At 38.2% G+C, this 15648-nt stretch overlaps 2 protein-coding genes across 4 annotated transcripts; one reads left to right on the plus strand and one right to left on the minus strand.

Annotated features, from left to right (window-relative positions):
* Positions 1-7716: 7716 nt before the first annotated feature.
* Positions 7717-10493, minus strand: LOC148861723 (putative indole-3-acetic acid-amido synthetase GH3.6). 3 transcript variants are annotated; one of them, XM_088982659.1, is made up of 5 exons: positions 10271-10493; positions 10141-10174; positions 9742-10029; positions 9364-9471; positions 7717-9245 (listed from the first exon to the last, which is right to left on the minus strand). In XM_088982659.1, the coding sequence occupies exons 3-5, from the start codon at positions 10017-10019 to the stop codon at positions 7892-7894; spliced, it is 1740 nt and encodes a 579-aa protein (XP_088838785.1). In that variant the 5' UTR covers positions 10020-10029; positions 10141-10174; positions 10271-10493; the 3' UTR covers positions 7717-7891. The 3 variants fall into 3 exon arrangements, with proteins under 3 accessions (XP_088838785.1, XP_088838786.1, XP_088838784.1); XM_088982660.1 differs by lacking the exon at positions 10141-10174 and having other exon boundaries at positions 10230-10493; XM_088982658.1 differs by having other exon boundaries at positions 9742-10174; positions 10271-10492.
* A 1978-nt stretch (positions 10494-12471) lies between these two features.
* DMP2 (transmembrane protein, putative (DUF679 domain membrane protein 2)) lies at positions 12472-13282 on the plus strand. The gene has a single exon (XM_088982153.1). The coding sequence runs from the start codon at positions 12546-12548 to the stop codon at positions 13110-13112; it is 567 nt and encodes a 188-aa protein (XP_088838279.1). The 5' UTR covers positions 12472-12545; the 3' UTR covers positions 13113-13282.
* Positions 13283-15648: the final 2366 nt, after the last annotated feature.

The raw sequence follows: 15648 nt of genomic DNA on the forward strand, positions 1-15648 counted from the left end.
GGGAGGCATGGATTAATTGGAAGTGTATGATGATCAGCGAGACAAATCAAACCCTAACAGAATACCCAAAATAGGAAACCCATACAAGTCTATGAAATGTGTCATAAAATTATCGCAAGAATTCTAGTGAATAGAGTTCGACGACCTCTACTGGAAAAGATCATTTTGCCCTATCAAAGCACATATGTTTCCAAGAGGCAAATCAATGATTACATTCTTGTAGACTGTAGCCAATGATAGGTTTGGATGAAAATGTTTCCAAAAAGTTGGTTTCAACGAAACTTGGATGTAAATTAGACGTGGAAGTCCATGAGGTGTAAATTAGACATGGAAAAAGCCAATGATAGGTTTGAATGAAAATTTATTGAAGTGCATCCAAAAACTAGGTTTCAACAAAACTTGGATAAACTGGGTGATGCAGTGCGTCTCCTCTGTGTCATATAGGTTCATTGTCAATGGTATCTTGGGACAGAAATTTGAGGCAAGTAGAGAGAGTAGACAAGGTGACTCCCTTTCACCATTCTTGTCTTATGTGCTAAATCCCTATTAAGGAAACTGAGCAAATAGATGGAAGATAGGAAATTAGATATTGGCTTCCCCTTTGGGGAAAGTGTTTCCCGAAACCCTATACTTCAATTTGTGGATGATTGCATGATATATTGTAGGGCCGCACTAAATGAATGTAGTGAAATCTTGGAGATCCTAAACCAATGAGAAAACTTCAAGACAAAATGTTAATTTTAATAAATCCAAAGTTTTCTTCTGGGGCAATCTTCCTCCTAGGCTCCTAATTTGTCTCAAGAAAATTAAAAATTCCTAAAACCTCTGAAAAATAAAAATACCTAGGGGCTTCCATCATTGCAAAATGGTGAAGTAAGGAATACTTCCAAACCATTACTCAAAACCTGAAATGTAGAATTAAGGGTTGGAAAGCAAGCACCCTATCCAAAGTGGGCAAACTTGCACTAATAAAATCAGTCGCAAGTGCTATGCCATTATTCAAAGAAATTTCTTTTGGGGAGACGGAATAGAAAAGGAGATTTGCTTGGACCAAATGGAAAAACATTTGCAAGCCATACAGGTGGGAGGAGGGGGCTTGGTATGAGAGAAGTTGAGAAAGTAAACAAGGCTTGCATGGCTAAACTTGGATGGAAAATTATTACAGATCATAAAAACCTTTGGTTTCAACTAATATCAAATAAGAGCCTAAAGAGGATTCCTTCTTCTAAGCTATTCCAAGAAAGAAAATAACTGTCCTTAAATTGAAAAGGACAAATTGAAGACGAGGACTCCTTCTAAGAGCAACAAATGCTCAACTGATAGAAGAAGTGAAGGAACTAATCCCAAATCGACCAACACTGTGGCACTCCGGATAGAGGAAATAGTCGCACTTCAAAAATAAAATGAGTATCTGAATGTGGACTTAGACTGGGACGCATTCATGGAGGAAGATGATAGTGATTTGGGCTCCTCTCCTCCCGAACCAGTGGAACAACTAGCTGATTTGGATATCTGCAACCAGGTGACTCTCTGTTTACATACAAAAAGCTCGGTTGTTTTAGGTACACCGGATTTATTTGTTTATGACAATAATATGTTAATGCCTATGTTTTTATGGAAATATAAAAAGAAAAGAGAGAAAGGTAAACTTGACTTTAGAGTTCCTTGTTAGAAGAAAAAATTAACATAGTTTTTCTTTGTTCTTTTCCAAATATCGTAGGAATGTTAGGATATGCATGCTGAATTTGTCGGTAAGCACGTCTTGTAAGTCGCCAGGTTGGTGCCTGGGCCAGGTTGCCAGCTCGTGTTTGTGCCAGGTTGCGTCTGTGCCAGGTCGTGCCTGTACCAGGTCGTGCCTGTGTCAGCTCGTGCCTATGCCAGGTCACGCCTGTGCCAAGTCGCGCCTATGGCAGGTCGTGTCTGTGCCAAGTCACGCCTGTGCTAGCTCGTGCCTGTGCTAGGTCACACCTGTGCCAGCTCGTGCTTGTGCCAGGTCGCGCCTATGCCAGGTCGTGCTTGTGCAAGGTCGTGCCTGTGCCAGCTCGTGCCTATGCCAGGTCACGCCTGTGCCAAGTCGCGCCTATGGCAGGTCGTGTCTGTGCCAAGTCACGCCTGTGCTAGCTCGTGCCTGTGCTAGGTCACACCTGTGCCAGGTCGCGCCTATGCCAGGTCGTGCTTGTGCCAGGTTGCGCCTATGCTAGGTCGTGCTTGTGCCAGGTCGCGCCTATGCCAAGTCGTGCCTGTGCTAGGTCGCACCTGTGCCAGCTCGTGCCTGTGCCAGGTCGCGCTTGTGCCAGCTCGTGCCTGTGCCAGGTCGCGCCAGGGTCAGGCCGCCAGGTCATGCCTGTGCCAGGCCTCCAGGTGGGACACCATCAACTTAGCTAAGGCAAGTTGTTGCCAAAGTGGTTTCAGTTGTCACCTAATTGTTCTGAGGTGCCATATTTTGAAGCTGAAGTCCCAAGGTAGGCTCGAAAAATTGTTGTAGATGCTGGTGATTTCATACTGCAGTGTTTTTTGATTGTTTTGTTTTGTTTGTTTGTTTGTTTGTTTGTTTGTTTTTTTTCTGTTCTGTTTTTTATGTTGTGCCTTCTCTATGGTCTATAGCAACTTCTTGTTCACCAAGAAAAAATAAAAATTGAAAAGGTATTCTTAAAAATTGGGATGAGGTGGACCATTGGAAAAGGCACCAAATCTCTATTCTTGGTAGTTAATTGGACATGTAGGAGACCTCTATATAAATATCAAGAGGAAAGAAACCTAAACTAAAGTGATAAACTATCCTTCTTAAATCTATTGATTGTGGATAGTATCAAAAGTGTGCACATCCCAATTAAATAGCAAGAAGATAAAGTGTGGTGGGAACCGAATAGCAGGGGAGAATTCAGTATCAAATTAGCCACTTGGATGCAAACTAATGGGAATTCTGAAGAATATTTATGTGGCATATTTGCATGGAAAAGCTACCAACCAAAAAGAGACTAAGGTTGTGTTTGGTTCCTTGGGTGCTTATTGAAAAAATGCTGCCACATCAACGTTACATAAGCGTTGATTTTTATTGCAAATGAAGTAAAATGAAACAACTGTTTGATTTTACCGTTTATTAAATAAATGGTAAAAAATTGAAATACTTTAATTTTTGTGCATGGGGCATTTGAGGAAATGTCAAATTCTTGTTTCCCCCAATGCCCCAATGTTTCTTGAAACCAAATATTGATGTGACACACTTTAATGGGTATTAATCTGAGGTGGAGAGTAAAAAATGTTTAAAGTGAAACTTAACGAAACAACAAAAACAAAAAAAAAAAAAGGTTTAAAGTGAAAAATTATAAATAAACGCTTAAAATGAAAAAGTACAAATAAACAGCCTATCCATAAATGCCCACAGAACCAAAGACATACTAAAAGACAGGCTGCAATATCAACCCAACTTGCCCCTACTTTGAAGACAACAAGAATCACTAATCCACCTTCTAGCCCGATCCGATCACAAAACAAATTTGGTACATTATAGATCGTCATTTGGACCATACAAATAGAGAAAATATTGAGGAATGGCTTCTAAAAATCAAGGTTAGGCCTAAAGCCTAAAGAAGATGGGAGGAAGGTGGCATACATTTTGTGGAATATTTGAAAAAAAAAAAAGAAATCTTTGCATTTCTGAAAACAAGAAGATGAGCCCAATTGAGATTGTCGAAGATGTTGCCTTGGAACTACAGATGTATAGTGAAAGCCTAATTTTGGAGGGGAAGTGATGGACCCCAAAAGCAAGTCCTAATTCGTTGGACCCCTCAAACCCAACAAATCAAAATAAAGTTTGATGATTCAATGTCTCACGAAGGGACTGCTGCAATTTCTTGGGTTGCTAGGGATTGTCATGGCGGAATTCTGAAATTCTCTTTCTTATCTATAGGTAAAACTCCATCAACACAGTAGAGGCATGGGCGGCGAGGGAAGTAGTTCATGGTGTGGTGGATCTGTGGTGCGAGGAGGTGATCATTGAGGGGGACTCTCTATTCACTATTCATTGCATCAATGATGAACCTACTCTTTGATCTTCAAGTAACACCATTTTCAATACCAAGGAGGAAACCAGATTCAGTCAGTGCAAAGTCCATTTAAACACCTAGCCTTGCATGGGGAATATCTCCCATGAATTAAAGTACAAAAGTATGGAGATGTTCCCAATGCAAGGCTATAAAGGCTGTTTAAACTATCCTTGCACCGACTGAAGCCAATCTCATCAAGGGGGTAATTAGATCCAAGCAGAGGAGCTTCATTTTCAAGTACACCTTCCAAGAAGCTAACATGCTTGTAGACGCTCTTGCAAATCGTGGGTTTGAGGATCAGCCCAACTTGGCTCTTGAACAATCCAGACTGATGATTGAGAAAATTAGGATGGAGGACTTGTTGGTTCGGGGCTCTGTTAGGTCTTGTACTCTTGTTGGTGTTTTTCAGGGGGTGTGACTGGTTCCATTTTTCCCCAAGAATAGATATTTGCAAAAAAAAAAAAAAAAAGTTGATTTGGTCAGCAAACCGCTGACTCAGGCAGTTGAACCATTTGGCGGTTTTAACCATTTTTTATTTTTTTTTGTTAGAATGGTCCGACCATTTGACCTGGGAACTGGTCCCTTGACCGGTTCATTTTCCAGGTCGGTTTTAAAAACCTTGATATAAAGGTTTAGGGGCATTTGTCATTGAACCCATAGTAAAGGGGTTTTTGTAATATATCAATAAATTGTCTAGAGTAAAATTCAATCAACAATTATGACGTAGTAAAAGGAACCTTATGGGAACTCGGGAATAATTACATAATATCAATTTGACATTGATGCTCAATTTGGAAGAAATATAAATACAAATATGTAGAGTGCAAAATTTGTGTTTTGTATTATTATATATATTTGCACTACGCATATTTGTATTTATACTCTTTCCAAACTAAGCCTGAGGAATTAATTGGAAATTAACATGTATAATGGATTGATCCGATGCCAGTATTCATTGAGAACACAAAATTACAAACCTCACATCACACTGCAGTGCAGCAATATGGGAGATGTTCCTAGCGAACGACTGAAAGCAATATAAGGTTGGTTCAAGGGGGACTTTGTGAGGAGCAAGACTATGGAAGTGCAAGTGATTTGAGTGTAAATGCTGACCTATTTCTATTTCAAATTTTAACTTATTTTATTTGATAATACAAAAGAAGTAAATTAAGGCATGAAGCAAAATAAAGTAAAACCCAAAATAAAATAAAATGAGAATTTACATCTTTTTTTATTTGCACTCCCTTGCATTTATACGAGTGCAAATTTACCATCTAACATTTTGCCCCTCCTCGTTACTGCACTATGATTTTGGTCTGGGCAATAATCGGATCAAATCAAATTGGTATAATAAGTTTATATTTGAAGTCGAATATGAACTTATCCATCTAACATATTTTATGAATAAAATTAATGGAAAATTATTTATATAAAACTTGAACTTATCAAAATTTAGTAAAAATGAAGTTGAAAATATAGTATGGTAGATGTATATTTGTGCAAAAAAATACACTATAAATAATATTTATGTAAAAAAATAAAAAAGGGACCTTAAACAAGTTGAAGGCCTAAAGTTGAACTTGGTCAATGAACACTAAAGTGGTGGCCAATTTTCCGGTGTCGGATTAGTTGTTGTCGCCTGAACCTCAAGTGAGAGGTGGCGGAGATGATAGGTGTCGCCAGAGAGGGAGTAGTTGGCGCATGGCTTTGGTGTCTTGGTGCTTGCCGGCGACCAGCATTGCCACTTGGCGGTTGGCGCAGAGCAGTGAAAGAGATGACAAGAGAGAGAGAGAGAGAGGGAAAGAGTTTTGTTTGAGCCTTTTGGCGCGGCCGTAATAGAGAAGGGGAGAGGAGAAGTTGTCGGACGAAGACCGTCGACCGATGCCGGCATCAAATGACGGAAGATGATGACCGACACTGGAGGAAAGAAAGGGGAATTGGGGAGGAAGACGAACAAGAGTAAAGCAAGGGTTTTCAATGTTGGTATTAGCCTTTATAGTCTGTTTGGTTGGTGCGACCGAGAAGAGAAAATGGGAATACTCTCCTTAGATTCCCATTTTCATTCGTTTGTTTTGCGAGATGGACCGAGAAACAGTGAGATGAAGTGTCTCAAAACTTGGAATGAGAGAAAGGAAACCACATGTGAAAAAAGAGGTCCGGTGGAGGCACATTGAAATAGTTGCATTGAAATAGTAGTGGTGTCGTCAGATCGTCGATGACATCAGAGGTCTTGTGGAGGCGTACTCAAAACGGTTGCTTGCCTCTGGTTTAAGTAGCAGAGACAAGCGAAGAAAAAGATGAAGAAGAAGAGGAAAAAAAAAAGAAAGAGGAAGAGGAGGAAAAAGAGGAGAGAGATCTTGATCGATCGAGAAATCGACTTGATCGATTGAAAAATCTCCTCCTCTCTTATGGACTGAAAGGACTGGACCCTCTTGGTGCTGAAGAGTTCAGTAACAGATATCTTCCCCATCTCCCTCAAGCATTCCCTTCTCATTGCTATTCTTGTCGAAGAAACCACCAGTGCTGGTTTGGAATCGAGTTGTAGAGATATAAGCGGACCATATCTCAAAAAGCTGGCGTAGCCTACGATGACGAGATGAAGTTGTTGTAAATTTTCCTTCTCATCAATCAAACACCATAATGCCAAAATGAGAAAATAAAATTTTCCTTCTCATCCCATTCTTTCTCAACAACCAAGCAGACCGTTAGGTATCGAAGAAGTATAAAGGGGGAAAACTCAAAAAATCAAATGACAGTGGGTTTATTTTAATTTAAAAAAATAAAAATAAATTATATAATACAATAATATATTATATATAATACATAAATATATATTGCTGTATATATAAACTGGTCGATTCGATTAACCGTTGGTTTTTTTAAAAGGTTAATCGAAACCAAACCGTTTGGTTCATTTTGGTCTTGTTCGATTTTTCGGGCTTTCTTGCTCACCCCTGTTTAATACTAATGCTAGGGCATGTGCTATGCCTTATGTCAATGAGTCAGGTTTGGCACGGGTTTGCCTCAACCCTAACCTGACCCTACAGTGCCTCAACTCAAACTTGACTCGACTCTCCTTAAAATACATAATTTCTGAACCCGACCTAACTCGTAGCATTTCAATTGTATTTTTTAACATGTTTTGAAGACCTAAAATCCATTAATTTAAATTAAGAATTTGTTTTATAGAATCTAAGATGTTAATTTTCCCATTTAAAAAAAAAAGAAAAAAATAAAAAACATGTAAATAAATCTTAAACTTTAAAGCTATAGAGTTAGAAGTCAAAAAGATAAAAGAATACTTTGTATATGTGCAGGGTATCATGACCCAGAGGGGAGGGTCAGCCAAAACCCGAACTCAGACCTGACTCAAATTGAATAATCAAAACCCTAATCCAACCCTAAAGCCAAATATATTGACTCTAACCTGGGTTTATCATTTAACCTGATCCATTAACATCCCTATATGCAAGCAAACGTAAAGATATAAATTAGTATTATCTTATTAAATTTAAATTTTATGATTTGCACCAAAATGAATTAAATTTAAATTTTATGATTTGCACCAAAATGAATTAAATTTAAATTTTATGATTTGCACCAAAATGAACTTAATTGTATAGATGTACTATACAAATTTTTGTATATGATTATATATATGGAATTAATCTAACTGGATAGGGCTGGATCCATATTTAATTCAATTATAAACGGATTGAGCTCAAAATCTCAAATCACCCTACATGAGATCATATTCTAATTTGAATTCGGGTTCGCCTGTGGCCTGTGGGAGAATGTACAGTCAACAATAGAGAAGTAAGTATTGCAAGTAATCAAACCATCGGTCACCCTTCGGGATAGGCAGTAGAATGTACAGTCATAATCACAGATGCTTCCATCAAATTTACAATCTCACTGTTTCTTATAATCTTGGGTGGCTTATATTGACTGGCTGTTGCTCCGTTCTCCATCGCTACTTGTATCAATCTATCGAAACTACCAGGCTTCACGATAGAAAATACCAGAGGACCAAGATCTCCTCTTCTCCTCTGCACATTATATAGACCTCCCAAGCATTCCTCAACAGAGGAACAACATTTTCTGAGGACAAGAGTTGATTCCTCCACCTTATCATTCTGCAGAAAAAAACACCCATCCATGACTTCCACAAAAATTGTCACCCGATTTGGTTTTGACTCCATGTCCGAGTAGCTTGTCAATTCTGTAACTTCTACCATTGCTTCATCTCGCAACATGACTTGCAATCTTTCCATGGTGGACATTAAATCTCTTTCTGTGAAAACCTCACCAGCAGCTTTTGGAGCTCTCATGACATATTCCAATTCTGGAGACAAATTATGGAAGCCCAAAACTCTCACAATATCACCCAGACGGAATCGGTACAGTCCTCTGTAAGTAGTAACAACCACTTCATACATCTTCCCTATTTCCACCCCAGAGATATCCACAGTTTCTTCAGCAGCGCCATGGTTGCCGGCCAAATCAAAAGGAAGGAACTCAAAATAAGCAGCAGTAGGTAGCAGAACGTATCTGGTCTGTTCTGGTGGTTGGGTTCGATCCAAATTAATACCAATACAGCATTCAGAAGCAAAGTAATCACCACCCAGAACAGGGATCTCCCCTGCGTAATACTTGATTAATGGATAATACTGCTCCATAGTTCCAGTACTCACACAAGTAACATACCTCAAATTAGGCCATAGCTTGCCTAAAATCCCACCAAACTGTCGGCCATCAGGAGCAGCTCGAATTGTCTTTGACAGTTCTGGTTGTGGACCACCAAGTAGCTCTGCAACAGCATCCCTCATTGAAACATCGGTGATCATCGAACTCACAGACCCGTTTTCAAGATCATTGCAGAGCTCCTCCCACTTGGATTCCAGGAGACGAAATGCTCTCACCAGACCTGCTGCATATGGAGCTCGAATACCATCAACCGAGTTTGGGTTTCTCAATCCACAGAGAACGTGGCAGTACATTTGCTGCTGAAGGTCCAATCCCAAGATGACTTCTCGGGGACTCACGCACATGGACAGCATTGGAGAAGGGCTGCTGCTATTGCTATGTAGAGGGTATGCAGAGGCAGCCATTACCTTAAATCCCCCTTTAGTCACTGTAACATTGCCAGCATAAAGAAACCATAGAACCTTATTGACTGAAGGCCCTGGAGGAAACAACCTAAAGAAGAAATCAAGGAATTCCACCCACCATCCTTTAAGAACATCTTCTGATCAAATCAATCCATGACTCAAGAAGAAAATCTGAAAGAAGTATGAAAGACCCACAAATCTGTTACCTTCGAAGAAGTGCAGAGCTACCCTGGTGAGCCAAGAAAGAGGCAGCTCTTGAGTGTGTTGAATTAAACTGAGGGATCATTTTTGGCTTCATAGAACTTGTTCCAGAGCTGTGGGAAAACAAGAATGCTCTTCAATTTTCCAAAACATTAAAATGAACGATAGAGAAGGAACAATCTTATCAGAATTGAATTGTTTCAAAGTGAAAGCAAACTAAATCATGAGATCAGAACAATCCTAATTGTTTTCTCAAATTAAGAACCACTCCTATCACAACCCAAAGCTTGTCAAGAGAAAACCTACTGATAGATTAAATAGAAATCACAGGGATCAAACATTAATCAAACAGAAAGATTCAAACTCGAGAGGAAGAGAGAGACCTGTAGAAGAAGCAGATTAGAGGATCAACGGAGAGAAGGGAGGGATGATCATCGGCGCCGTCGGCCATGCGATTGATGAGAGGGGCGTAGTCGACGTAAGAGGAAATGGGTACGAGGCGGCGAAAGGTTTTGTCGTCGATGGGAGCATTTTGAAGATAGGGCCGCAGATAACTTACGCCCCCATTGTGTTCGAGAATTGTCTGAAGGGTCTCGAGTTGCAGACGAGGCGCTTCCCGGGTGCAGTCCTCCAGCTTCCGTAGTATCTCTTCGTCGGTCATCGCCGATGGCCTAACAAGAAGGAAAGAGGTGATTAGGTAGGGAAGGATATGGTGGTGACGCACTCACTGCAATCGCGCAGATCGAGTCTCGGAGGCCGGAGCGTTGGCAGGAAGACGATACCGCTCGAAGAATTCCAGAAAACCGCCCTTCTTGTCTGAAAAACGAAAATTGCGAGAAATTTAATTTTATGTATGAATGGACTAAAGTACCCTGCAGTTGGGGAGATATTGTCATAGACTTTTCATTTGACCTTTGAATGGTTTAATTGGTCATTACACACCCCAGCCGTCGGAGAAGGATTCTCTCTCCAAATGCCTATAATCAATATAATAATGGAAATAGTAGAAAGAAGGCATCTTGATCATCATCGATCGCTCTCCATCCTGTGCTAGAAGGGTGGGCTTGAGTCTGAATTAAGCGAAAAATGGGCCCTTATTGGGCTGTCGAGGAATTGGAAAAAAGGCCCCTAGCTTGGTGAAAATGTTGGCTGGGCTGTGGGCTTGCTTGAGAAAGATGCTTAGAATTGGGTAAGGCTTGGCTTTATTGGCTGATAAATGTTAATGAAAGGATACTGATTGATGTAACTCATCTAAGTATTGTTCTGGTATTTCTGCTTAAGGGATTTAGGACTTAGCGTTTGACGTTGAACGACATGACTTAACAAAATTCATTCCAAGTCTAGATCATCATATCAGGACTCCACCCATACTCTAAATTTGTCCATCTTCGCTAAGTAATAACAAAATTATTGTATTTGGCTAGTATTGCATATATTTTCAGGTTGCATTCAAGAATCAAGAGTATGATCTATAACAAAATTATGGAACTTCACCTTTAACGCTTAAAAAAAAAAAAGGTATGATTTATAAAGTTAAGAAGGACATGATATTGGAAAAATTTAGGGGATGTTTGGTTTCGTTGGCGTTTATTGAAAAAAACGATGTTACATTAGTGCTACATAAGCGTTGGCGTTTATTGCAGATGAAGTAAAATGAAACAATTGTTTGGTTTCACATTTTATCAAATAAATGGTAGAAAATTGAAACGCTTTGATTTTTGTGCATGGGGCATTTGGGGAAATGTCAAATTCTTATTTCCCCCAATGCCCCAGCGTTTCTTGAAACCAAATGTTGATGTGACACATTTTAATGGGTATTAATCTTAGATGGAGAGTAAAAAATGTTTAAAGTAAAGTTCAACTAAACAACAAAAACAAGAAACATTTAAAGTGAAAAAGTATAAATAAACATTTAAAGTAGAAAAATTGCAAATAAACGCCCTACCCATAAATGCCCATGGAACCAAGCACATACTTAAGCTTTGTTCGTTAAACAATAAGTCATTTATTTGGGTAAATGTGTTACTTGAATGAATATTTACGTTTTTTTTTTTTGTTTCTCGAGTAAAATTATACAATAACCATTTTATCCATAAAAGCTGTCGTTATTGAAAAAACAACAATGTGCCAAAGCAATTTTTTACAGAGGCATAAAAATGATTTACCCAAGTCTCAAGAAGATATTACTTATCTAGTTAAACGATCCCAAGTCTCAGGAATCATTGTATTTTGTGAGACTTGTTACTATCAAAATGCAAATGCAAATTATTTTTAGGGTTTTTACCATTCAATCCACCCCTGGGTAGAGCTACTACTAGACTAGGGGTGGACTGAATCTTGCCCTGGATTGATGCCAAATTCACGGACAAGATGTAGTTTATAGGGGGGGGGGGGGCTACTAATAGACTACAAGGGGGCTGCAAATTTAATTTCTGAGGAGGATTGCAGATAAAAAATCCCTTTATTTTTTTATGGACCCACCAACTTACAGTCCTCCATTTACCGAAAAACAAATGCACCATTAATGGCAATCAATCAGGTGGATTTTATCAAAATTCATGGAAGGGCATTTGATTGGCCAAATCCCTTTCAGTATCATGTTTATGTATATAGATATAACACAAAAAACAAACACATATTCCTTCACCAACCTAAGAAGGAATATGAACGAGTTGCCGAGGGTCATACCATAAGAGATAATATTAAAAAACTGATTGATTATTGTAAGAAACTATAGCTTCATTGACAATTAAATTAAATCCAAAAGTTCATATCCTATAATCCATACAAATTAATAAAATTTTAAGGCTTTGCTTGGAATAATAGAAATGTTATTAATTATTATTATTATTATTATTTATATATGCATGCCAATATATATATAGGACCAACAGCGTTAACTGTCGTTGTATCAAATTCAATTGGGAGTTGGGATTGGCTACAAGGAATTCTCAAACCTTGGATTGGAAACAAAGGGTCACATTCCTAGGAGTACAAGCAAACATTTTCTTACTCAATCCATTTTTACGTACAAGCAAGCCCTCCCCTCCTCTCCCTCTCTCTCTCTCTGTGTATATATATATTAATTCCATTTCATGTTAAAACATGTTGTCTGTAACAAAAAATTAAGAAGAGTAGCTAGATCAGAGAGAGAGCCATTAACACAGAGAAGACTAGAGATATCCAAATGGGTGGCAGCAGGAAGACATACCCAAACTCAACTGTGAGGGCTCTACAAATCGTCCAAGACAAAGCACTGACTGGGATAGGCAACCTGATTAAGCTTCTCCCCACTGGAACTGTGTTTTTGTTCCAATTCCTGAGTCCAGTCCTAAGCAACAATGGGCAGTGCCACACCATTAACAAGTACTTGACTGGTATTCTGCTGAGTTGCTGTGGCTTCTCTTGCTGCTTTTCATGCTTTACAGACAGCTACAGAGATAGGAATGGAAGCACTCACTATGGGATCGCAACCAAGGATGGCCTCTGGCCTTCCCCTGCAGACTCGGAGTCGGTGGATGTATCAAGCTACAAGCTTCAAATGGGGGACTTTGTTCATGCCTTCTTCTCGCTGATTGTGTTCATGGTGGTGGTTCTGCTGGACCCTAACACGGTGGAGTGCTACTATCCCTCCTTCAACTCCAACCAGGAGCTGTTGCTCAAGATACTGCCTCCCATTGTGGGTGCCCTCTCCAGCTCGGTGTTTGTCATCTTTCCCAACAAGCGTCATGGCATAGGGTACCCTTCAAGCTAGCTAGGGTCTTAGCCCTAGCGCGCCCCAGAGTCTTAACTCTTAAGCCTAGCCTGCTGAATACTTACAGATGTGCTTGTTCAATTGTGAAGATTGGAGGGGTTGGAGTGGTTGAATTATTTTCTTGTCTGTGTATGCATGTCACTATATATATGCCTTGATTCTTTTGTCAATTACCGTAAGTGTTTGATTAATGATTCATGCTTCTGTCGATGGTATTATCACATTAACAATGAACTCTCTCTCTTAAAGCAATTAGCAATGGCTACCACCAGATTACCCACTTAGACCAGTGCTGATAAGGTTTTGCACTCTATAAATTTGTATTTGTACTCCTTCTAAACTGAGTTATGCTCAATTTAAGAGTACAAATGCAGATATATAGCGTAAAACCTTATATTTTGTATATATTCATACTCTTTTCAAATTGAGCCTACTGTTGATTTGACGGGACAGGATTTCAAATAGAACCATACCATGACATTGACAAAGAGTTCGCACTTACCGCCACCTCCACACCCCTCAAAGGTTCACAAATGTGGTAGTGGAGGCCTAAAACTAACGAGACCACTGGATCTGGTCATCACAGATGGCGCCTCACACCAACCTCATAGGCACATCTCACCATGCATTCAAAATATCTCCTGTATTTATGAGTTATTATTTACGGGAGATGTTCCCAATGCACGGTTTGATGTGCCTGTTAGGTCGCTGTGAGGCACCCTGTGTGAGGAGCATATCCCAATTAAAAACTAACAATCATGGCTTTAGATATATTGCTGTGGCTTGCCATCAAGACATTAATTCATCTCATTTAAATGGGGTCAAGCCACATCAAAGGCTTCGATCTAGTTATTTTGCTCTCTACATTGTTGTAGCAAAAGTGGTTTGTAGGGCTTAATTTGGGAAGAGTATAAATATAAGGCTGTATTTGGTTGCAGTATAATTTTATTTGCACTAGTACAAATGATTGAGAGGGCAAATGAAAATAATGCAAATTCTGGTTTAATTTTGTTTTGGGTTTTAATTTATTCTGCTTCAAGTCTAACTTTACTTCATTTGAACACCAATCAAAACAAAATAAGGTAAATTTTAAAATAAAAAAAATCATAGTTTACATTGAAATCATTTGCACTTCCATGGTTTTGCATTAATGTAAATAAATTTGCATTGCAATCAAATACAGCATTAGGATCAGTTTTAAAAGAGTATAAATGCAAATATGTATAGGCAGAGGGAAAAATCTTGTACTTTGTATATATTTATACTATACATATTTGTATTTCTACTCCTAAACTGAATATAAGGAGGAATATAAATATATATACAAATATGTAGAGTGTAAAACCTTATATTTTGTATTATGTTCCAAACCGAGCCTAAAATGCAAACGTGTTAGCATTTTGTAATAAATTTAAGACATCGCATCAATTGATTTTATATTTCAAGTGTCTTCACATTTGATTGGGTTTGCATGCGAGTTGCAATATGATTGCAGGAAAGTTTTTCTTGCTTCGTTCACATTTCATGAGGGGTTACATGCAACATGCATGGTAACAAAGAAATGCTTTCTCGATTAAATAACTATATATTATCCAATCCAAAATCCATTCGGATGTTATCTATTAGATTTATTATCATTGAAATAAACATTTAAGATTTAAAAGTTATTTTTATTTTATTTTGATAAATTTACACAAGTGCAAAAAATATTGAATTTATTAATTATCAAATTTATATAATTATATATAATAAACAGGAATGCATTTATTGCCAAAAGAAACTCGAATTATATTATATAATCTATATGTATAATAGAAAGAGGGAAAAGGGGAAGTGAGAGGTTTTCTAATCACAGAGCTCATACATCTTATTCTCTTATTCTTTCTCACATGTGCATATTTATTTTTAAATTAAATCATTAAAATTAAATATTTATTTTTAAATTAAATCATTAAAATTAAAACTCTCGAGTGTCCTCATTATATCTCATAAAATCCATATTTATTTTTTAATAAGATCATTCTTAAATCTCTCTCTCTCTCTCTCTCTCTCTCTTAATAGTCAATGATCGTAACATCTCCCCTCCCCATTAAATCCCTAATTTTCTTTTAAATATATTTTAAACCCTTTTGACTCTCTCTAATAAAGTAGGGGTGCAAATTAGATGGATTAGATTAGATTAAGGGTCAATCCTAAATATGAACCTTAGCTTGGAACCAATCTAATGTCATATCCCAAATTTGCCCACCTATTACATGCGGTGGACCAATCTTCTTCTTCTATTAAAGTCTAAAGAAACTATTGCTCCTTTCCATATGTCATCAGGTTTTTCTTTCCTTTGGTTATCTTTATTATTTCAATTTTTAATTGTTTTTTTTTTTTAACTTGGTTATTTGTTGATATCATGCTAAGCACATTTTTATGCTTCATAGGGCTATACAACCATGCGGCCAGGAAGGAGGGATAGCCTATACCCCAAACCCTTAACCCCAACCCTAATGGCAATTGGATTAATCTTAGGTCTCCACTACAACTA

This window comes from Nelumbo lutea, chromosome 4, assembly GCF_056320005.1.
Source record: "Nelumbo lutea isolate HS-2025 chromosome 4, American lotus-T2T, whole genome shotgun sequence".
In the NCBI taxonomy this organism is placed as follows: domain Eukaryota; kingdom Viridiplantae; phylum Streptophyta; class Magnoliopsida; order Proteales; family Nelumbonaceae; genus Nelumbo; species Nelumbo lutea.